Genomic DNA, 23,872 nt, shown 5'->3' with positions numbered 1-23,872 from the left:
TGTCCATCCCTTAGGGACAAAGGAACCCACAACCATGGAGAATGTGGCTGATGCTGACTCTGTGAGGCTCTCCGCCCGGAGTGGACCTGATTTCTCTGAAGAAATGCTTCAGCACAGAGTCACTGGTGAACTGCCCCTTCCTTCCAGGAAGCCTTCTCCATGCGGGTCAGAGCTGCCGCGGGCCCTGGGAGTTTCCCAGCCAAAATCCTGGTGGACACATTTCTCCCAGTTATCCTCATAGTTCTAATTTCATGGCTCACAGGGGCCTTGGGAGATTGTGGCATGAGATTTTTGAGGGAGCAAGCATGGCTCAGAGCCTGGTCTCCAGGGGCCTGGGGAACAGCTCTTCCCTCCCACCAGCTGCCTTTTCTCAGGGGTCCGTGTGGCACATCCCAAGTCTATAAAGGGCCAGAGAACAGCACACAATGGGCCAGGCAGCTCTGCCTTCTCCCTTCTGAGATTCTACTCACCAGCCTCAGCCAACCGCCAGCTAATCCAGGGCCTGTCCTGGGTTGTCTGTGTTTAGATTGGATTAGAGAGACGCAGCTGAGCTATGGGTGTATAGAGGTGGGGTCTCCGGATGAGGGGCAGGAACTCTTTGGGGCTATTCTGACTCCTGGGTCTTGGGGGGAGAATGGGGTGGGGAGCGAATGATCGCCCATCCACGTGTGTTTTAAAGTAGGAAGAGAGGTCTCGGCAAGGACTCTGCCAGTCCCCTCGGGTTTGTTCTAAGCGCAGCTTGCGTGAGTGAGAACCCTCTGGTGGGGGATTTACGGGCCTGTCAAGGCCAGACAGAGGCTCAGATACCGTAAATGGTGAACGAGGCTGAGACGCAGCCTTGTGCTCATGCCCAGCAGCCTTTGGGCTGTCTCTGCACAGGGTTGGACAGGGCAAACCTGGCACAGTGACACGGCTGGCAGTGCCCCAAGGCACTCAGGGGGCTTGGGTCTGCGTCCTGCAACATCCTCAGCTGTGAAGGAGCTCTTGTTTTCTTGGCAGCTCCTTTGGCTCCAGGTCCTCTGGGGACCGGTGGAGGCCCTTGTTTCCTACTGCCTTGACTGCTGCTCCAGTGTCTCCTGTAGCTGCCTAGGCCTCACTCCGTCACCCCCCATTATGGCACCCATTAATGGGGGATTGTATGGATGTGGCACTGACTGCCTGATGTGACCCCTGCTCAGCACTTACTAGCCCTGACGCCTGGGTGTGAGCCAGGACTCGTTTTCCTCTTCTGTGAAATGGGGATTCAAGTGGTCACTCATGGTACCGTGAGGATTAAACAAATGAATACATTTAGTGTCTCTAGAACACAGGAAGTGCTGATTATGTGCTGCTATGACAAATGTCCCAACTCTTAAACAAGATAAAAATATTCTGGGGAGTGCTTTTACCAAAAGGTGGGCTTGCTACAGTATTGTCTGGAAAAGAGAGGAGTGAATCAGAGAAGGGAGGTGCTGAGGTTGTGACCTAAAGCCATGGACTCCTGTGCCTCATCCCAAGGTCTATGGTCACAAGATGGCGCCATTCAGCAGGGTTTCTCCCTCCAGTTGCCTTTCCTCAGAGAGGAGCCAGTTCTGGGGACAGCTCTGCAGGAGACAAGCTCCATCTGAGAGTTTAGCAGATGTCATGCTGAACGCCAGATGTGGGCACTCTTTCTCACCTCTTTATCCTTTTGCCAAGGTTTTGCAATCACCCAGAGTCTGTGGCATTTTCTGAGGCCACTCAGTGCCCTGCCTCTCCTCCTCTGTTGCTCTCTTCTCCCCAAAGCTCCACAAATGTCAAGTTCTCTGGAAGCCTGTCCTGATCTCTCCAGAATGGGTTCTCTGAACACCCTGGACTCTCTTATCATGCTTATTTATCAACAAATCTTTATTTATGCCAGGCATTGTACTAGAGAAACTACGATAAGCAACTCAGACAAGGACCCTGCCTTCGTGGTTCTTATGTTCTGGTGGGGACAGTCAACACCTGGTTTAATTTCAAATCCTGGAAAGTCCTGTTAAGAAAACAAGTGAGGGGACTGGGTGTGTGGCTCAGTGGTAGAGCGCTTGCCTAGCACATGTGAAACACTGGGATTGATCCTCAGCACCACATAAAAATAAATAAATACAATAATGATATTATGTCCCTCTACATTAAAAAAAAAAATAAAACAAACAGCATGAGAATAGGGGAGGGCAGTGGGAGGGGTACAATTTTAGTTGTGAGGTAAAGGAAGCTTCAGAGACTTGGAAAAGGGTGCCCACATGCAAAGGCCCTGAGTCAGGAGCAAGGTGACAGCACAGGCCAGTGTGGCCTGTGCCAAGTGAGCCAGTGGCAGAGTGGCAGAACCTGAGTTCACAGAGAGAAGCAGGGTGCATCATACAGAGCCTCTAGGGGTAGGTAGAAGTGGTTTTTCCAAATATGAAATCTGACAGTAATTGCTTATTCCTTGTCTATTCTACCCCTGCAGGGAGGGCCCAGGTCTTCCCTACTGTGCAGAACAGGGCCTGCCTCATGAAAGGTGATCAATGACCCACCAAGAGGATGAGCCTGTCAGGGGCCTTCCCTCAGTTTCTCGCTTTTCTGGGTGCCTGGTGCTCACTGGGGTGTGCAGGAGATCCACAAGTAGTTTTATTTTTTTAAATATACTTTTTAGTTGTAGATGGACACAATACCTTTATTTTATTTATTTATTTTTATGTGGTGCTGAGGCTTGAACTCACATGTGCTACGCAAGTGCACTACCTCTGAGCCATAACTCCAGCCCCACTACTAGCTTTTGAGGATCCTCAACAAATATGCCTTCTTTCCTCCCTGCAGACAGGGGGAGGAAAAGTCCCCAATATTAACCAGGTGATAGTCTTCCCTCTTAACCTCAGATAAAGCATAATGAGTGATTAACCCAGGAAGTGATTAACTGTAGAGCCCAGGAAGATCTGAAATAGAGAAGGAATTCACTGTTTGGGGGTAATGGCCGGGGGTGCTTCTTAGGCGAGAATATTTTAAGTTTATTTTACCCTGGAGCATCTTTCCTAAAATTCCTAAATGACTCGATTTATTAATAATCTGCTAATTGTACCCCGTTTTGACATAGTTTCTCTGTCTAACGATTTGTTTATTTAACCAAAGGCCTACTGGGGCCTATTAGAGGCACCCAAGGACATAAAGTGTGAATAAGCTTTTAAACAGATGATCTCTAAAATAAGAAATAAAATTTAGTCAGCGTATTCATTAGAGTATTTGTTGTGAGGAAGAGCCCCTAAGAAAGAAGGCACACCCCAGTGAAGACAGCCATTCACTTCACACTCAAAACATCAGAGGTGCAGTTATTTTAGATTGATACCAGGCACCCTGTGAGGCCACTCTTCCCAAGTTGTACACAGGTTGGACACAAACTGGTGTCAGGCATGACCCTGCCTTCTGTGAGCTAAAAATATTGACAACTTTTTAAATAGTCATATAGGCTAAAGAGAAATTTACTGAAAGAGAAAGATAAACATTGGTTTTAACTTGTCTTTGTTTTAATATATCAAGAACCTTAGTCCACCCAGAACAACTGCCAACAAGCCCTTTAAGCTCTAAGAAGGCAAACACTTAATTAAATGTTAAATCAACGTGCAACCAATATTTTAGTTTTGTAGAGGTTGAGTCCAGAATAGGATATGTATAGTATGTGGGTCCTTCACGTTCTAGAAGAATTGTGAGGGTGGAGATATGCACATTCGTGTACATATCATAGAACTGGAGCCTCATTTTACTAACTGGACAATTATCGAGATAGTATCTGTCTACTTCTACAGACCATAAAAAGTCATACCTACCATTTCCTTACTTGGAGACCTTGGTCAAGAATGGCATCCAGGGCTAGGGTGTAGCTCAGTAGGGTGTTGCCTAGCAGATGTGAGGTCCTGGGTTCCATCCTTAGCACTGCAAAAACAAAACAAAATAATAATAATAGTAATAATTTTTTTTAAAAAAAGAATGCCATCAGAATCACAGCATTCTCTTCCTAGTGGCACAGTGTGTCCCATGTTGGGACAGTGTGATGGGGAGTGTGGTTTCCAGGTACTCGTTGGCTGGGGACATTGGGTGGCTTGGATGCTGTACCTTTCTGTTTAGAGTTTGATTATAACTTCTAAGACTGTAAGAAGGCTGTGGTTGTAATGATCCCTGCCTCCCGTCTAGCAGCCCTATCATTACTGGTTACAGATCTTTTTCAGGATGTCACAAGTCATGTTCCTTTCATTCTTTGCCTTGCACACGTCCCTTCCCATTTGCTTAAGTTCTGGAGAAGCCAGTAGGAGGAATGCCAAAAGAGATCCAAGCTATGGGAGGAAGAATCCTTTATAATGCTGTGAAAGTAGCCCTTTTGCTGACTTTACAAGAAGATTCTATTTGGTTTGGAGACTGACTTTTGTTGAAAGGGAGTTCAAAAGCCTCCCTGGGGATCTTCAGCTTACAAATGCCCTGGAGATGGGAATGGGCTGGGCTGCCCTTCAGCTGGGCAAAAGGAACCCTCTTTTTATGACTCCCCCAGTATTAATCCTGGAATTTAGGAGAAGGAGGAGGTTGAGCCCCCATCCCTGGACATGCTGGATTATGAGCACCAAATAAAGGAAGAGGGGAGGATGGCTTCTGCAGTGCCCCCTCAGTTGATGATTTATTGAATTTCCATAGAATAGCAGGGTTTGGAGCAAATCAGATCTGCTTTTGGAATGGTATTTTGCATTGTGATAGCTAAGGAAAATAGCTCATGTTCAAAGCCAAAAGAAAATCTTTTGTAGATCCAAGATAAAGACAAACATGCATTGAATGTAAACTTGGATCAAAAATATGGGGTTTCCAAAAGTAGCAGGTGACCAGCAAAAGTTGGCCAGCAATAAATAAATAAATAAATAAATAAAATGCTGGGAAATTCAGATCCAAGTTGTTTTTCCTGCTGAACTCATAAAAAGAAAAGGCAGGGTCCTGAAGGGAAGAACAAGGAGAATTATTATGTACAGGAAGACAATGAGATCACAGTCAGCCACCAGGGCAAAGGCTGAAAAAGGTTGTTAATGTCAAGTCCAAGAGGAACTGAAGACCTTGATCAAGCCTGAGGGGTTTGAGGAACAGGTTATTCTGGTTATCATATCAGATTTAGTACAAAAGGTAGCCAATTGCTCCCATTCTGTGGGTATTTAACTCTTTCTCTAAAAAAAAAAAAAGTTTTGCAAAATGTTATATTGCATTTGTTTCCAAACTAAAACCACTATCTATTCATGTTTCTAAGAAGAAATATTGCTTCAATAGAAAAAGTCTAATTGTCCAGAAAAAAACTGACTTGTTTCATTTAATTCCCATAACATTTCCACTTTACACTTTTGAATTAACTCTGCAGGTGAGGAAAACTGATGGACAGAAAGGTTAAGTCAGCTATCCACAGTAGCCCAGCCAATAAGCTCCTACAGCTTCTGCACATGTCCTTTCTGCTTTGCTGCTCTGGGGCCCTAAGTCATTCGTTTGAATGCTATGGTTCACTAGAACAAGAATTTAATGTTTAATATCAAGATTAGGAACTGTCTTCAAAAACCACTTCCAGTAGACTGGGGATGTAGCTCAGTTGGTAGGGTGCTTGCCTTGAATGCACAAGGCCCTGGTTCAATCCCCAGCACCAGAAAGAAAAAAAAAAAAAAAAAAACTTCCAGTGAGTCAAAAATTAAAGCAAAATTGGCAAGAAGGAAAAAATGTGGGTCAGTAAGATGATGAAGATGGGTCTGTGTGTATGTGTGGGGGTGAGTCCATTTCTGTCGGTCTCCCTCCCTGGTCCTTCCCTCCCCCTTGTCCCCTCCCTTTCTCCTTTCTTTTCTCTCTGCTGCCTGTTCTGCCCTTTATCCTACTTCCTTCCTTTTCTCAAGTGGTTCTAACAGTGTTGGTCTATGTGGCATGGTTTTCACTTGTCTGTGAACTTCTTAATAAGCAGTTTGTTTTCATCTTAATTCTTGTCACTTCCCATGGAGGACAGGCGTGATCCTCTTCTCTTCTCTCAAAATTGAACAGTGGCAGTTCATTTAATGACCGAGGCAGCCAGTCAGTGCCTAGAGAGTCATTGGTCAATACCAATCCAGAGCAACAGATAAATCAGTTTACATCGGGGACCCTGGACCCGTAAGCCAAGGAGGCAACAGCTCCTCTGGATCCTAAGAAGAAGGCCCTCCCTGAGCTTGCTCTCAGCAGAGAGCAGGAAGCACAGCTGTGGGAAAGGCCTGGGGTATATTTAGTCTGGCTTTGTTGGAGCTGAGTAGCACATCTGTCCTAGGTCCCAGTGACCTCTCCCTTGGTACTGTGGCCAGTGCCTGCTGCCTTCCTCCCACTGAAATGAAGAAGGCTTAGCTCCCTGGGCTGGTGCTGCTGGGGGCTCTCACCTCTGACTCTGGCCCTCCCTCCCCATCCTCAAGCCAGGTTAGGTAAGGACTGCCCCAGAGAAGCCAGTCTCTGGGCCAACTGATGGCACTGGGTGTGAACACAAGCAATGACAGAAGGCTCCTGGAAGAATTTAAGAGACCTGCCTGTGTTCCCAGTAAATAGAGGGAAGGCACCCAGACCAGGACGCGGCCAGCTGTACCCTCAGCCCTGGGGGCCCTCAGCACAGCTTGCTTCCTTCTCTGAGTCTCAACTCTCCCCTGGGGACATGGGAACATAATCAGCCCCATGCCACACAGGGCATCACCAGTGACACTGGGTGAGCTGTGAACACACTTTTGAAGCACAAAACACTGGGCTTTGTAAAGAATTGTTATCATTTCATCTCAGTGGCAACTATTAATTCCTTTTCTGCCCTATTAAAAGTAAATGTCCTAGTTTGGGGGATTTTTCTCATAGTTTATTGTCAGGTTGAGGTTGCCCAATTAAAAACGTCAGTAGGTTAGGTAAGTGAAAACACATTTATTTTTATACTTGTGTGTCAGGTATTTGTTCTAGCGGTTTTACATGTTGTTCCTTGTAGTCACCTAAGAGCTCTGCTGTTCTATCATGTAGACAGCATGCATTACATTTATCAGCATTTCACTGTCATTGGTAATTGATGATAACCGCATGATCAATTTAGACGACAGGACCCTGAGGCCTGGTGGGGGAACTTGCTGCAGCTCACACGGCTAGAGCCAGGAGTTAAGAATGCCAGTCTCCATCTGTCTCATCTCATTTGATGAAGTCCACACAAGAGTGAGCATAAACTGATGCAGAGCCTATGGGCCACACATGAGCTGGGATGATTTGTTTGGCTTTGGAATGAAATGGAATATACACACACGTTGCCCTTTTTGCCTGGCTTTGCTCTGCTCTGCTTTGTTTTTCTTGGTTGTCAAGAGCCTAGCATGTGGGCCACTGATGGTGCATTTGTCCTCCATGGCACTGGGGAAGGCTGGTTCCCTTTAGAGATATCCCTTGTCATCAGAAGGCCTGGCTGTGAGCTCTAGGTCTATCGTACTGGCTCTGTGACCCTGGACAAGTCACTTCCCCTAAGCATGTTCTGGTCTCACTAACAATGAAATAGGATGATGAGGCTGGGACTGGGGTTCTAGAAGTCTGGTAGGGCTTTTCTTAGGCTGCATGAAGAAAGCCACTTGCCTAGAACCCAAGATTCTCCCTGGCTCCTTAATCCCAGTGCCGGGAGTGGAGGGAGCTGGCTGGTTTTCTCACCCTGTTGTTGAATGCTCAGGAAGATGCAGCCATTCACCAGCCTGAATCCATGGTCACCACACCATGGTGACTCAGCCTGCACATGCTGGGGGTAATCAACACAATCAGGAGCCCCTCACTGCAGCCTGGGAACAGGGAACAGGTCCACTCTGAATATTTGCTCCCAGTCATGTCATTCTTCCTCAGGGCTTCGGGGAAGAAAGAGCAGGGTCAGAGGCAGTGGTGACCCTGGCTTTAAATGCCTGCCTGGGTCCTTTCCCACAAAGTCACTCTCACTCGTCTCCCAGGGAGATGCAAGGAAAGTTGGTTCTCAGTTTACTTTGAGCTATCTCCCAGGGTATTTTTAAGCTTCAAGTTTGTATTCCTCTCAGTACTTGCCTCAGGTCACATAAAAATGAGTCAGTAATCCTTGGGTGAGGGCCCAGGCTCTGATTGGTTCTTTTGCTGCTGATAAGCCCTGCAACTAATTGAGTCCAGGTGGGTGGGCTTGAGTTGGTTCTCATTACAGGCTCCATATGCCCCAATAACAAATGCTCATGGTCCCCAACTTAAGATGGCTCAACTTCATGATGGTGTGAAAGCAGTGTGCCTTCAGCAGAAATCACACTTCAGAATGCGAATTTTGAACTTGGATCTGGGCCAGTGATATGTAATATAATACTCTTGAGATTTGGGGCAGCAGCAGCGGGCTGCAGGTACCTGTAAGCCCCATGTTCGTGAAAAGCTGTTGCTCCACAATGGACTGTGTTGCTAAGCTAGGATGCTCGAGAATTTAGTGCTTTGAATGCATTTTCAACTTAGGATATTTTCAGCTTCTGACGAGTTTATGGGATGTAAGCCAAGGAGCATCTGTAGTTGCACACGGTATTTTCTCATACCATCTCCAGAGCTCCCTGGAACCCTGAGGATACTATCCCCAGAGACAGTTAAGGAAGCCAAACTTCAGACAGAGGACAGGACTTGCCCAGGCCAGGATCTGACACCACATCCTAGGTTTCGGCACTGCACTATCTCTCCCCTCCATAGATGCAAGCGGACATACCAGCTTTGGGAGAACCCAGTCCTGAGGTGCCACATGTAGAGGCAGTTCCCAGGCCACCCTCTCACACATACTTCTCAGCTTCAGGGGTGGATCAGGAAGGTGCAGATTAGGTTTTTAAACCCAGTGGCTGAGGCCCACAGGGTGACTTAGCTTTGCTGACGCCCTCAGCCAGAAAACAGGCAGTGAGAAGAGCCAGGAGAGGGCAGGGTCACTGGACTGGGCAGGGCAGTCGAGCAGACTGCCACTGGCTGGAAGGAGAGCAGGCAGGAGTTTGGGATGTTCCTGCAGCACCCAGGAATTCAAGCCCATCTGCAGGGAGCTCTGTGATGCTAGGGACTCGGGCTCAGACTTGGGCAGAGAGGCAGGAACAGGGAGTACTCCCGAGAGGCAAAAACATTTTGTCCTCAAGCCTTCTCAGTCTGTTCAAGACAGGAAATTCCTAAATTCTCCTGAGGCGGTCAGCTTTCCCCACCACTGCAGCCCAGTAGGGGAAATAAGATAGATCTATGCATTTCCAATACTGGGCCCCCAATCCCTCTCCCAGGATCTTTGGCCAAGGCCCCTTGGCTGCCCTCTATCAAAGATGGATGCCTGAGTTGCAGGCATGGGGCGAGCAGCAGTTGCCTGAGAGCCCCAACTTGTCAGCAGAAACCATGGGTCTCACCTGTCTCAGCCACTCTTGTCCTCCTGCTCCTTGCCCTCTCACCAGCACCCGCTCTAGGGGAAACTTTCAGCCTCTCTCCTCCCACAGGCCCAGAGGCTAGGCCCACAGAGCTTTGCAATCGCCTGAGTTCATTTTCATTGGCTGCTGATAAAAATTCAGTAGCAAGTTTAGAGTTAGGTCTTGCCTAGGTAGGAAAAGCACACTGGAAACTGTCCCCAGGGCTCTAGGCTTCCTGAAGAACATCTGTTTTTTGTGTCCCCAAAGCCTTGCTCCCAAAGTCTTGGATTTTTAGAGATCTCCTAGCTGTATTAGTTTGTGTTCTGTTACTATAACAAAACAGAGGAAGCTGGGTAACTTGTAAAAAAATGAGATTTACTTTGGCTCCTGGTTCTGGAGATCTAAAAGCATGGCACCGCCTCTATTCCCTTCTGGTGAGGACCTTGTGTTGCTTTATATAATGGCCAAAAAGCAGGAAGGAGAAACCAGTGAGAAAGATGGAGGGAGGTTCCAGGCTTGCTTTAGAAAGGTCTTTTCTCCTGCTAACTAATTCAATCCTGTGAGGGACAACTCACTGCTGTGGGAACTAATCCCGATTGAGAGAACCTTACCTAGCCCCTTGAGAAAGATGTTAATCCATTCATAAGGTCAGTGTCCCTATGATTTTTTTTAAAGAGAGAATGAGAGAGGGAGAGAGAGAAAGAGAGAGAGAGAATTTTAATATTTATTTTTTAGTTATCGGCGGACACAACATCTTTGTTGGTATGTGGTGCTGAGGATCGAACCCGGGCCGCACGCATGCCAGGCGAGCGTGCTACGGCTTGAGCCACATCCCCAGCCCCAGTCTATGATTTAATTCCCCCTCCGAGGTCTCACCTCCCAATACCACCAATATGGAAATCAAATTTCAACATGATGTGCTGGGAATGTAGCTCAGTAATAGAGCACCTGAGTTTTGGTAAGTTCAAACCATAGCACTAACCCTCCTGGTCCCTGCTCCCACCAAAACCCAAACCAAAAACAAAACAAAAGCATAAATGGACTTATTGAAAGTCAAAACCCTCTGGCTCACAGAACCAGGGGGAGATAGACCCTGGGCATCTGAGGGCTCATCCTGTACAGGGCCGTCCTGCAAAGTAAGCAAACCTTATCTCCTCAGAGACAGGGGTGAGGTCAGCCTGGAGGAAGATTCCAGGAGTGAGATAAAACCTGTCTATGAGTCCATCTCCACAGAGACCTGAGTGGGAATGAACCTGGTTATACCCAGAAAGTCACTCTGGTTTTGGCCCTTCCCTAGCTGTCCCTCCCTCTCAGATGGAAATTTTTGTGAGGTATTTTTGACGTATAGTAAGCTGCATATATTTAAGGAATTTAATTTGATGAGTTTTGAATGTTTACCTCCATGAAACCTTCACTGTGACTTTAAAAAAATAAATATCTCCATTACTTATTTCCTCATGCCCTTTATAATCCAGCCTCACAGCCCCTGCCCCAAGTACTCACTGATCTGCTTTCTGTCCTTTTTCTTAGTTGATAATGTACCTTCATTTAATTTACTGATTTATGTATTTATACATGGTGCTGAGGATTGAACCCAGCACATACTAGTCAAGCACTCTACCACTGAGCTACAACCCCAGCCCTGCTTTCTATCCTTAAACTTTGCATTTTCTAGAATTTTGTATGAATGGACTCATCCAATATGTATTCTTTCTTTGTCTGGCTCCTTTCATTCAGCATAATGATGGAGAGATTTATCCCTGTTGTGATGCCTCCCAGGGCTTTATTCCTTTTGGCTGTGGTTTTCTGTTGTGATGGGTCTATCACAGTCTTTTTATTTGTTGGCCTGTTGATGGGCATTTGGGTCATTTCCAGTTTGGAGTTATTGTGAATCAAACTGCTATGAGTATAAGTCTTTGTGAAGATTTGTGATTTCATTTCTCTTGATTAAATATGCAGGAGCAGAATGACTAGATTATATGAGAAGTATATGCTTAACCTTTTAAGAAACTGCCAAGTCTATTTTTAATGGGTCTGTACCATTTACATTCCCACCAGCAGTGTATGAGAGATCTATGCTGCTCCACATCTTGGCCAATATCAACCATGGGATGGTCAATCTTGGTCATTCTAGCCTTTCTAAAGAATGTGTTATTCCTGTGCTAGAGTCAAACCCAGGGCCTCACACATGCTAGGTAAGCACTCTACCACTGAGTTACATTTCTAGTCCTATAGTTTATTTTGTTTTCTTAAAAAAAAAAAAGAATAAAATAGGGTTGGTAATTGGCTCAGTGGTAGAGGACATGCTTAGCATGTATGAGATCTGAGGTTCAGTCCCCAGCACCAAAAAAACAAAAAGGAAGAAGAAAAAGAATGTACCTATTTGATTAAATATGTTGTATGCATAGATCATCTCTTGCAAAATGAATCAGGAACTGAAAATTGGTGACCTCTGGGGAGAGTTGCTTGGTTGGCCAGGGAATGGGTGGAAGACTTTACACAGACTCTTTGATACCTTTTGAATTTGGGGCCATGCGATCATATCATTTATTCAAAAAAGTAAACAAAATTTAAGAAAAAATAACCTCATAAGATACCAAGGGTTAGATTCCTCCTTGAGGTTTCCTGAGGAAGCAGAGCCTGGTTTAAGTGTAGCTCTACAGAGATCTCATTGTTCACTCCCTGCTCTCTTGCAAGAGTGTTGTCATGTCAAGGAGAGAAACGGGGCACATCTGATTCTTCTGTAAGATCTCCAGCACCTCCAAACACTCTGGAAGCACGTAGAACCTGGGCCTCAGCATAGCTAATTGGTCTCTTTGTTGAATGACTGAATGAATGAGTGAAATAATGCTCACCTGGTGTTCTGATGTCTACCACACAGAAAAGAAGAGTGACGGAAAGAGTGGCCTTCTGCCTCTGTCTCCCAACCAGCCTGTGGCGCCCATCTTCCTACAAGGCCTCTCTGATCTCAAAGTCATGGATGGAAGCCAGGTCACCATGACAGTTCAGGTGTCAGGTCTGTCCCTGTGTCTTTCTCCTTGGGATGCTGTGAGAAGGGCCATGGTTGCAGTACAGGTATTGTTCCCCAAGGCCCTGCTCAGAACATTGACCCACCAGAAAACCAGCATAGGGCCACCAGACAATGGACCAAAAGAAAAGAGGCCTTTTGGTTTTTCTTTTCTGCCTCTGTAGGTAGAATTTTCTAGATTCAAAGTTAAATGAATTTGGGGAAGATGGTGGTCAGAGGTAGAGGGGTGAGGGATTAATTTGAATCATGTGTGGCCAGTGTGGTTGGAAAGTTCTGAAGACTGGTGCAAAACCTGGTATAACTCTCAGAAGATGATCTCAGTTGCTCTTTCCAAATTTTAAGGTGAAAGGATAGAGTAGAGGTCATTCTAAAACAGGGACAGGGCAACAGGAGCTTGTGACAAGGTGTGAGCAAAAGAAGCCCAGGGAAGCTTCTGGCTCAGTGCTCCTGGCAGGGGGCAGCCATCATGCCTTCATGGTTCTTGGCTCCTGATCAGTGCCTCTGACAGCTTGGAGGTCACTCCCCTGGGTTTTTAGTTCCTTTTGAACTATAGAAGCAATAAAGATGACAAGTAAGAGATCCCGTGAGCTCACCTTTGTAGAGATGCTCAGATGATCTCCCTTTCTGGCAGGCTGGAGGCCAGCCCCAAGATAGAGAACTGGTCCCCTCCCCTGTCCACATGTACCATACCACTCACGGAGTCCTCCAGTTGGAAGAGATTGGAGGCACTTTACACCTGGCTTCCAGGCATGTGATGTCTGACACACAGCAGACAAATAGTCATCTGCTTGCTCTTAAACCTCTGCAGGGACCATTGCCCCCCAGCCTACCCCAGCTGCCTATTTCAGGGACGTTGCTCTTCTGAAAGCAGAGCTTTATAATCAGGTCTTACATCAGAGGAAATACTCACCATTGGCCATTGTTTCATGCCTCCCAAAATTCCAGAAAAAAATAGATTGGTGAAAACTGACAGTTCTGTCCACCAAGAGCCATGTTTGGAAATCCTATGCAAGCTGGTGCCTAGGATATTTGTCTGGTAGAAAAATGAAATGTTAATTGGACTCTTCTTCTGGTGACAATCTGCAAGGAAATTACCATGAAGTCACTATTACTTGCACTGGATACCCTGTGTGGGGAGTGCAGAGCAGAAAACATTCAGTTTGAACCCAGCGATCTACTTAGTATCATAAAGCTATTTGAATTCTAATTTTAAGAACCATTCTTTCTGGGTTTTCTTTTTTCATCTCCAAAATCATATTTTCACTTCAGTTCTTTCTGGTTTCCCCAAATTTGTTGTTTAATAATCACAATGAGTATACATTTGGTATTTTCTTTGTGTCAGATCTTATTCTAATGGGCAGCTAAAGGAGGTTTGATTCATTCATGTGTACTTCCTGACAAACCTACAAGATAGGTGCTATTAGAATACCTATTTTTCAGATGGGAAAACTGAAGGTGCAAAGAGTTTGATAGAATATTTAATAAGATATTATAGTATTAGCTGAGTGTGGTGGCACATGCCTGAGGCTAGAATGAGGGCCTAAGCAACACGTCGAGACACTGTCTCTAATAAATTACAAAAACGGGCTGGGGATGTGGCCCAGTGGTTAAGCTCCCCTGGGTTCAATCCTGGGTACAAATATATATATTACAGTATCAAGTGCACAATTGCTACCTGACCAAGGAAGTTGTGCCCTAACCAGTTCCCCACCCCTCCTCTCACTTCAGGGAATCCACCCCCAGAGGTCATCTGGCTGCACAACGGGACTGAGATCCAGGAGTCTGAGGACTTCCACTTTGAACAGAAAGGCACTCAACACAGCCTTTGCATCCAGGAAGTGTTTCCAGAGGACACAGGCACATACACCTGTGAGGCCTGGAACAGCTCCGGGGAGGTCCGCACTCAGGCTGTACTCACAGTGCAAGGTGAAGCTTAACTGTTCTGGGGGATGGAGGTATGGGCCAGGCCTTTCCCAAAGCAATATGGAGATGAGCACCCTGCAGAAGCCCAATCTGGTCCCATCCCAGCCCCAGAGGCAGCTCCCTACCTTCCACCTCAATCTCTGGCTGAGAGGGCAGCACCCCGCCCCACCCACAAGCCTTCTAAAGTCCCTGCCCTCTCTGGACTACTGCTGACAAGCTAATAGAGTGCTAAGAGAAAAGCCTACAGTACACTTAATTTGGCAACAAGAACTTTGGAAGCAGGTTATGGGCGTACTGGTCCCTGCCCTTAGAGAGCATGTATGTAAGAGGAAAGGCAAGTTAAGCACACAGACTGCAAGGATCAACTGCTGGTCGGACACATCTCATGCAGATCTTCAGCACCCAGCCCAGTGCCCGCTCACTCTGGGCTCTCCCCTTGCTTTGGGAGTATTCATCTTAAAGCTTCCTCTAAGAACATAGTCAGGAATGATATACAAGAAAAAGATGTGTTGTGTTTGTATGTCCCTAGAAATAATTTCTGGACTAGATGTTGCTGTTCTTTGAGTTACACGCTGTCTTCCCACTCCGCCACCAGGGAGGACATGGTGTATGCCTGTGCTGCAGGGCCTTCCTCTCTCACTTTACCCTTTGCCATCTTCCAGAGCCTCACGATGGCACCCAGCCCTGGTTCATCAGCAAGCCTCGCTCGGTGACGGCCTCCCTGGGCCAGAGTGTCCTCATCTCCTGTGCCATAGCTGGTGACCCCTTTCCTACTGTGCACTGGCTCCGAGACGGCAGAGCCCTCTCCAGACACACTGTCCATTTTGAAGTACTACAGAACGAGGATGTGTTCACCCTGGTTCTAAAGAACGTGCAGCCCTGGCATGCTGGCCAGTATGAGATCCTGCTCAAGTGAGTCTGCATGTCCTGCCGCCTCCCTTATCTTCTTCCCCCAAGATTCCTGGCTCCCTTAGCCTGAGATTGGGCATCCAGAGGAAGCACAAGCTTATGTGGGGGTTGTATTTCTAGGTAAAGAAGTACAATCTTGATAAAGCTGACAAATTGATTGTTACACTAGAGTAGAATAGATTCTTGTGGAGAACCTTTCCTTCTGAGCACAGTTCCTCAGAAGTCTCTGTCATATTACATTCTGGATTTTGCATGTCATGTAGTATATGGAAGATAAGAAGGAGGGAGTAAAGGATTAAAGGTGGAAACAGGAGGATAGAGGGAACACATTTGTAATCTATTGCTGTGTAACAAAATACCCCCAAATTTAGCAGCTTGAAACCAAACATTTATTATCATAGTTTTTGTGACTTAGTGTGTTAGTCTGTTTTCCATTAGGATAATGAAATACCTGAGACTGGGTAACTTTATAAAGAAAAGAGGTTGATTTAGCTTATAGTTCTGTAAGTCCAAGGCTGGGTGCTGCACCTGGTGATGACCTTCTTGCTGGCAGAGTCCCAGGGTGGCACAGAACATTACATGGCAAGAGAGAGAAAGCACACTTGTGTCCTAGTATCTGTGTCTCTGTCCTTCTCTGTCTCTGTCTATCTCTCTTTTTCTCTTCTTATGTGGCCACCAGTATTCATTCTTGCCCCACCTCCATGACTTTATCTAATCTTAATCGCCCAAAGGCCTCACGCTAAACACCATGGTTGGATTAAGTTTCCACCCTCTTTAATACCTCACAGTGGAGATTGAATTTCAACACATGAGCCCTTGAGGGGCACACTGAAACCATATCCAAGCCATAGCAGTTGGGAATTTGGAAGCAGCTTAGCTGGATGGTTTTTCTTTTGTTAAATTGTCGTTGAGTTGTCAGTGGAGCTAAGGTCTCTGAAGGCTGGACTGAGACTGGCGGTTCTGCTTCAAAGGTGACTTGGCAAGAGGCCTTGGCTCCTTGCCCCATGATCTCTCCACAGGCCTGCTTGAGGGTCTTCATGACACGACAGCTGGCTTTCCCAGAGATAGTGACCTAAGAGAGCCCAAGTCTGAACCTGCAATGTCATTTATGACCTGCCCTGGGAAGTCACACACCATCACTTCTGACATTCTGGCTGTTAGCAGTGAGTCACAGAGTACAGCCATGCTCAAGAGGAGGAGAATTAAGTTCTGCCTATTGGAAAGAGGAGTCTCAGAGAAGGTGGAGACATTTTTGAAACCAGTGCAGGGAGATTACCTTTCCCCATTCCTCTTTTCTTACCTTTTTGAGATCTTGCTAGATTACAGGGGAAGGTAAGCACCATGAAGGCATACCACGGGGTCCCCCACACCTAGAAAGGTATCTGTCCCATAATAAGCATTTGGTAGTCATTTGTCAAATGTTCTTTTACCTTTAAAATTCTCCAAATCTTAAAATTCCATGCCTGGGTTGGTGTAAGCATTGAAGAATGCTTGTCCACACCTTGACCTGCAGACGGGAGGTTGTGCCATGTCCTGAGGATGGTTAGACCTGCCCGGGCTTAGGTGCCTGGCAACTTTGCAAGGAGCTTTCTCTCCTGGACTTTTTCATGTCTCTATTCTCAGCCCATCGTGCTCAAGGCTCTGAACTAAAAATAGACTATATGTCAAGGCTACTGCCATGATGGGAATGGTGCCTACAATAATTGAAAAACCTCAGTACGCATCCCATCCCCTTGGGTCCTTCTGGGCACATGATTTATCCTTGTATCAGTTGGCCCTTACTGGATAACAAATCATCCCAATACTTACTGGCATTTTTAAAAATAACCATTTTTAAAAAGCTATTTATTATCCCTTAGGAGTCTTTGAGTCTGCTGGGGAGATCTGCTGATCTGGGCAAGACTCAGTGGATCCCAGCTAAGCTCAATGATCTGGTGTGGGCTGCTGGTCACCCTTCTACCATCATCAGTGTGCTCAGGAAACATCAACTGCCTTTTGCTTTGTTGTTACCAAGAGGGCAAATCTGCTTCCACGTGAGGAGACCCCACTCTTACTCCCTAGACCAGTATAAAGGATGGAAACTGATTCGATGTGAAAAATGCTTGCTGACGAGCTGTCTGTATGGAGGAGTAGACAATATTCATGTTACGCAAGCCAGATATCTCAGAGGAGACGAACTTTCTGTGGTATTTAGAGGAAAAAGAAAAGCCGATGTTCAATGAGAAGGGGTTGACTGTTGAATAGACTGAGCAGAAGAGGGTCGAGGGTGGGAAGGGAGAGCAGAGCAAAAGCAAAGGGCTATGGGAAGTCTGCCAGCCCAGAGAGGGGGGCTACTTTGGGAGGTCGGCAAACAGACTTTCTGGGACCAGCTGAGGACAGTCATAAAATGAAGACCGTCCTCAGCTGAAAGGGATTTCAAATGCTGTCTAACCTCCTCCTCATTTAATAATCGGGAAAACTGAGGTCTCCGTCATGGACTTGCTCATGACCACTCAAAGGCCATGAGCAGAGCCCAAGTTCGAGCCCTTGTCTTTTGATTTAAATCAGACACTCTTCTATTCTAATGACCCAGTTTGGGGAGTTTCTCTCCAGTGCACTGGGAACTGGGGGACCTGGGAAGTGGCATCTCTATCTTTGCAGCCCTTGCCTCTTTCCCCTCCCCACAGTCTGGCCTCTCCATTCCTATGGGAGGCTGTTGCCCTGACCTTGGCTTTGTCCCCAGCTAAGATGGAGCAAGTCAGTGGAAAGTTCTGCTGGGGAGCATGTTCCAGGCCTGCCAGGGGCCGCCTTTACTTCCCACTTGCCTTGTCCCAATGGAAAGCAGACCTAGATCAGGGAGTAATGCCTTTCATGGAGGAAGCTGGATGTCTGGGAGGAAATCTGGGGTATGGAGGCAGGAGAGGCAGTTCTGCCTGTCCCTGCTAAAGTCCTGAGGCATGAATGGGTGCATTTCTACCTCCCCTTCCCTTCCCTAGCTTCCTATAAACAGAAAGGGAAAATAGCCAAAAGTCAGCTCCAAATTCCAGCTGACATGTTTGAAAAATTGACACTTGCCAGAAAATTGGTTCTTTAAACTAATTTTGTGTATAAAATCATCCCAGAGGATGATTGAGGGCAGGTTGGAGTACAAGACTTCACATGTGGGCTTCTTGTTCAGGGCTTGGGAAGTGGAGGAACAGAGGATTCTGTGAGTTTGTGGAAGGTACAGCACTTAGGGTGATAGCCCATGTCCCCTAAGACAGCACCAGGACAGGCTTCAGACTCAGCCCCAGACCTGAGCTTGTAGCCAGATGTGTGAAAATGTTGAAGATGGCCTTAAGAGGCTGTTCCAGCTGATTAGGTTACCAGGAATGTGGGCCAAGGCCAGAGGCCTTCTGACCTATGTAGACTCCAAATGAACAAATAATTTGTCTTAAAGGCCCAGTGGAGATGTAAGTTTTTATCTGTAGGAATAGTTGCCCTAGTGTATAGCCTTAATATCCCAGTTCTCTGTCCCCTGAGTGGCCCCCATACCTCAGGGTGAGGCCCGCGATGGATTGAGCAGGAGGCCTTAAGAGACTTATCTGTGCCCATGCTCCTCACATTCAGGACAGATCATGGCAAATGACAGAAGCCCTTAACTCCTTCCCCCAAAGGAAGATAAGGCTTACTCCAGCTCAGGGAACAAGGTTTCCCACCAGTTAAAGCCTCAAGTGGTGTGGCCAGGGTAAAGTAGGGCCATCTGGTCAGCATCTGCTCCTGATTTCTGCATCTGGGCTATGTTCTACTTATGACAGGAGGAAACTCAACTGAAGATGTGCCGAAAAGGGCTACTGGATAAACACAGCCCTTGGGCATCTTGTCATACTGCTTCATGCCAACCCTGGGTACCACAATGCTGGCTTGGAAGAAGACTGGGGAAAGATGGCCTAAGGCTGGCCAGCAGCCTAGTAGAACCTAGTAGGGACTGAGCCTCAATACCAGCATGCCCTTGAGTGGTTGTTCTATAAGTGCCTGAGCCCCGGAAGCTTTTGTGACCATTGGGAGCTCAGGATACTCTGCAGGCCCTTAATCTTCCCAGGGCCTAGGACTGACAAGGTTGTGGAGCAAAAGAGCATCCTAGGCCCTGAAGCTCTCCAGGCATGAGGCCTTAAGTCATGGTCCTCCGAGAGCCAGAGCCTTAAGGAAAGGACAGGGGAGGAGAGAGGAGCAAAGGGCTGAGGTCTCAGGAGGACATCTGCATTGGCACAGCCAGGGGCGCCATGTAGAAGGACAACTAGGGGACACTGACAGGCAAGAGGCAGGTTGGAAAGTAGCAAAGATCCACCTTGCTTCACATGGGTCTCAATGCCAAGGGGGAGATGCAACACTGAGCCCCCTTGGGCTACTAGTGTCTGTCCCCTGGGAGGCAGGCCAGGCACAGAGAAGCAACCACAGTAACAGGATACACACAGGCATATGCTCAGATGCCAATTCCTGTGCTTACACTAACCATGTGCCTGTATTCCCATCTCAGATCTGGTGCCTCCTGGGTGGACCCCGCAGATGCTTGTGATTGATACATAAATGTGCACAGAGACTCACACATATCCCAGTACTGAGAGATGAGGGTGCAGTCGGAGTCTTAGATTCAGGTAGACCCAGCTCCCAGTCCCGCTCCTCACTAGTTAGCTCTGTGAGTTTAGGCAGATTCCTCCATCTTTATAAGATTCCTTTCCTTTCCCTAAAAAGACATGCTGACACAATCTTTCCTAAGTTTAAATGAGATGGATTGCACAAGGAAACTGTAACAGAGCTTGGCAAGTCTGTCCTGGGGTCTGGGCCACACTTGCCCCCTGCAGTACTAATAAGATGGGTGCATTCAGGGAACTGAGTGGGACCCCCAGAGTCCCAGCACTGTCTTGTGTAAACTCCTGAGTCTCCTTTCCTGTCCTTAAAATGGGCACAGTTGTGGTCTTTGCCTCTCTGGCATGTTGTAGAGAACCAGAAAGACAAAGGGTGTGGAAGACACCAGAGCCTGATTGTGAAACACAGTCTATGGGTTCCTACAGTCCCTTTGGCTCCCATACACCCCACCCAATTGGTCAAGGCTCAGAAATGCCAGCAGAGGGCAGCCTTGTGGGGCCAGAGGGACCATCTGTGGTAAATCCACCCGCAGGGCGCTGTAGTTGAGCCCCCTTCCCTCAGCTGGCCCTGCACCATGGGGCCTGAACAGTTCTGTGGATGTGAAGACGCCTGTAGCCCTCCTCACCTAAACCAGGAAGAAAAAGGGCCACCCATGGAGGGAGATGCTTGTTTTGTTTTAACCCCCAAAATTCTAGTCTCAGGCTATTGGCTGATGAGTAGAGGCTGGTGGGGTGAAGGGGTTCGTTCGAGAGTGGGGGAGGGGAAGTAGCAATTGGGGAAACAGGTACTGCTGTTTCGGGGGAGCATGGAGTCAGACTGCAGTCACAGGGCAGGCTAAACCCGGCCTCTCTGTCTGAACCGAGTAGCTCCATTGCAGTCCCCAGCAGAGCCAGCCTTTATTCCCTCAATTATATTGATTGATTGGTGATATTATATAATATGCTTCCAGAAAGGTAGGTATCTAGGTGCCTATCTTAGCTGCTCTCCAGAAACTTCCCTTCTCTTCTTTTTAAATAAGAACTGGGAAAAACATAGAGTGACCTCAGGGTGAGGAAGCTCTGACCTAAATCTAAGTCTGGAATGGGTAGCACAGCTAAGCCTGTGATCTCCGTCTTCCCTGGTGGGCAGCCAACCCTCGACCGAGTTCATGCTTGCCTTGTGCCCCTCATGGCCCTGGGCTGAGTGGGCCCTTTGCCCAGGGAGCCTCTTGATCCTTATTGGTCCCTTGAACTCTTTAGGAACAAGGTTGGCGAATGCAGTTGCCAGGTGTCACTGATGCTGCAGAACAGCCCTGCCGAAGAATCCCCACGGTGAGTGCCCCAGCAGTCTCAGGCCAGGCCCCAGCAGCCCCACACTGTTTGCATCCTCCAGCTGAGGCTGCCAGAACCAAAAGGAAGAGATTGGAAGGGAATGAGAGAGGGAGGGCAGAGGAAAGGAGGGGGCGATTTTTTTTTTTTTTTTGCACACACCCTTATAAGGCTACTGAAGTCATTACCGATGTAATAAACCAACTAAGCGAGCGAGTGCCTCTCACCAATGTTCCCTTCTATAAACACAGCCTGGCCGGCCCCCACCTCCCCTTCCCCCTCCTCTCTACCCTCCGCCCTCGGGGATTTGCTCTCCCCTGACGTCTCTGGCTCTCCCGGCCCCTTTTCCTCCTGCTACTTTTCTTTTTCCCTTCACTGGTTGCAGGGGGCAGGAGCCTGCCAGCTGTGAGGGCCTCTGTGGTAGAGGAGCTGGTGCTGATGGTGGTGGCGACCGTGATGGGACCCTGAGGCCCGACTGGCCTGGGAAAGGGCAGGATTGCCCAGAGGAGGAAGACTGTGAGGACGTGCGGGAGCTGCTGAAGAGGCGTGTGGAGACCCGGCTGCACACAGAGGAGGCCATCCGCCAGCAGGAGGTGGAGCAGCTGGATTTCCGCGACCTCCTGGGGAAGAAGGTGAGCACCAAGACTCTGTCGGAAGAAGACCTGAAGGAGATCCCAGCTGAGCAGATGGATTTCCGCGCCAACTTGCAGCGTCAGGTGAAGCCAAAGACTCTGTCCGAGGAAGAGAGGAAGGTGCACAGCCCCCAGCAGGTTGACTTCCGCTCTGTCCTGGCCAAGAAGGGGACTCCTAAGACCCCCGTGCCTGAGAAGGCACCACCTCCAAAACCTGCCACACCTGACTTTCGCTCGGTGCTGGGCAGCAAGAAGAAATTACCGGCAGAGAATGGCAGCAGCAGTGCCGAGTCCTCGAGTGCCAAGGCAGTGGAAAGTCCCCAGCCCGTGAGCAACGCACAGCCTGCAGGGTCCCTGAAACCCATGGGCAATGCCAAGCCTGCAGAGACCTTGAAACCTGTGAGCAATGCCAAGCCTGCCGAGACCCTGAAACCCGTGGGCAATGCCAAGCCTGCCGAGACCCTGAAACCAGCCAGGAAAGAAGAACTGAAGAAGGAGGTTAAGAACGATGTGAACTGCAAGAGAGGGGCCACAGACAATGAGAAAAGACCAGAGAGCCAAGGGACAGCCCCAACTTTCAAAGAGAAGCTACAAGATGTCCATGTGGCAGAGGGTGAAAAGCTGCTACTCCAGTGCCAGGTGTCCTCTGACCCCCCAGCCACCATCACCTGGACACTGAATGGAAAGACACTCAAGACCACCAAGTTCATCATCCTCTCCCAAGAAGGTAAATGAGGGTGGGGTCAGAGAAGACAGGGACCCTGTACCAGGGCCACTGTTGGCTCATGGAGCCTCTGTCTGGTTGATGATCACTCATAGCCCATAGCCTGAGTTGGAATGCCCAGTCCCTGTCCAACCTCATTTACAGGATAGGTTTTCTGCTCAGGGACCTTGGGTACATGCCCCTTGCTGAGCCATGACAGCTGGGTCTCTGATCCTTGTGGTGTAAGCCTATATCTTGGTGTCTTCTGGCAGAGTTATCTCATGACACCCCCACCCATGGTTCCCCAGAATTTAAGTGGGCCTGAGTGATGCCCAACAACCCAAGCATGGAGAAGGCTGTTTGTAGGCTGGGAGATGGGGTTGAAGGGACTCTGGGCTGTGGAAGCAGCAGAAGTTTTGGCCAGGGGAAGAGTATGCAGGGCGGCATAGTATGGGACTATGAATTGGGGTCAACAAAATCTTACATCTTAAGAGCATTGTGGGTTTGTAGGAACCTGTGTGGGAATTCAAAATCCCAGTGCAGCCCCAACAGCACATACACAGACAGAGCTGCTTGCTTCCTAATTTGGATGAGACGTTTGTTTGCTGGTATTTCACATTCTTGGGTGGTGGTGGTGGGGGGGGGGGTTTGGCAAATCCTGCCATCTGTGGTCTTTTGGAGTCTGGAGTTCTCAGGTGGGCCACTTTATACCTAGAGAAGAGAAGGGCTGAGAGGAGGTTTCCCCCTGGCCCCTCAATTTGGTTGGAAGTGTTTTTATAAATCCCAAGCCTGGACAGGAGCTCAGAGGCCAGCAGATAGCCCACACCCCACTCTGGTGGCCAGCAGAGGAATAGGGTGCTTCCTGAGCTGAAAGATGCCACTGGGGGCTCTGGCCAAGGCAGAGCATGAAGAAGCTCCCCAGGAGGTGGATTTACCTCTGAAGGGCAGAGGGCAGCCACTGCAGAGGCCAAGTGGACAGTCCCAGCAAATGCAGGTTGGTGGAGACAGCAGAACGCTCTTCCCTCTGCTCTCTTGGGGCTATCCTCTGGTCACACCCCTCTCCACCTATCCCTTACCCCTCATCCCACTATATGCCTCCCACTTTCAGCTTGGGAGGAAGTATTTGAATTAGCAACGTTCCTGTTGCTCATTCTGCATCTCAGACAGCAAATTTGGAACAGCCAAGCATGTTGAATCTAATGGCTGAAGGGGAAATTGGAAATTTCTGTCAACAGAGAGAAACCTGTTGTATTTTGCAAACATGTTCACACAGTAATTTTTTCTCATGGATGTCCTCAGATGGTCAGAGTCCTCCAAAAGGCATCTTCTCCATCTCCCAGCCTCTGCTAGCTCAGCCTCTGTGATATCCACACTCAGGTGGTCATGGGGGATCGCTAGGCTGG

The 23,872-nt window shown here is 48.0% G+C and overlaps 1 protein-coding gene across 2 annotated transcripts in view; it reads left to right on the top strand.

Annotated features, from left to right (window-relative positions):
* The window catches only part of Mylk (myosin light chain kinase), a 132,359-nt gene that overhangs the window by 29,704 nt on the left and 78,783 nt on the right, over window positions 1–23,872 (top strand). The window contains exons 12-16 of one of the 2 annotated variants that reach the window (XM_026394135.2): window positions 12,244–12,378; window positions 14,119–14,316; window positions 14,976–15,225; window positions 21,066–21,137; window positions 21,520–22,493. In XM_026394135.2, coding sequence (XP_026249920.2) covers window positions 12,244–12,378; window positions 14,119–14,316; window positions 14,976–15,225; window positions 21,066–21,137; window positions 21,520–22,493 — 1,629 coding nt within the window. The remainder of the gene's footprint in view (window positions 1–12,243; window positions 12,379–14,118; window positions 14,317–14,975; window positions 15,226–21,065; window positions 21,138–21,519; window positions 22,494–23,872) is intronic. The other variant, XM_026394108.2, reaches the window with a different exon arrangement.

The sequence above is a fragment of the Urocitellus parryii genome, chromosome 2 (assembly GCF_045843805.1).
Source record: "Urocitellus parryii isolate mUroPar1 chromosome 2, mUroPar1.hap1, whole genome shotgun sequence".
NCBI lineage: Eukaryota > Metazoa > Chordata > Mammalia > Rodentia > Sciuridae > Urocitellus > Urocitellus parryii.
Note: the sequence above shows the minus strand (reverse complement) of the source record. Positions and strands in the feature narration are given on the sequence as shown.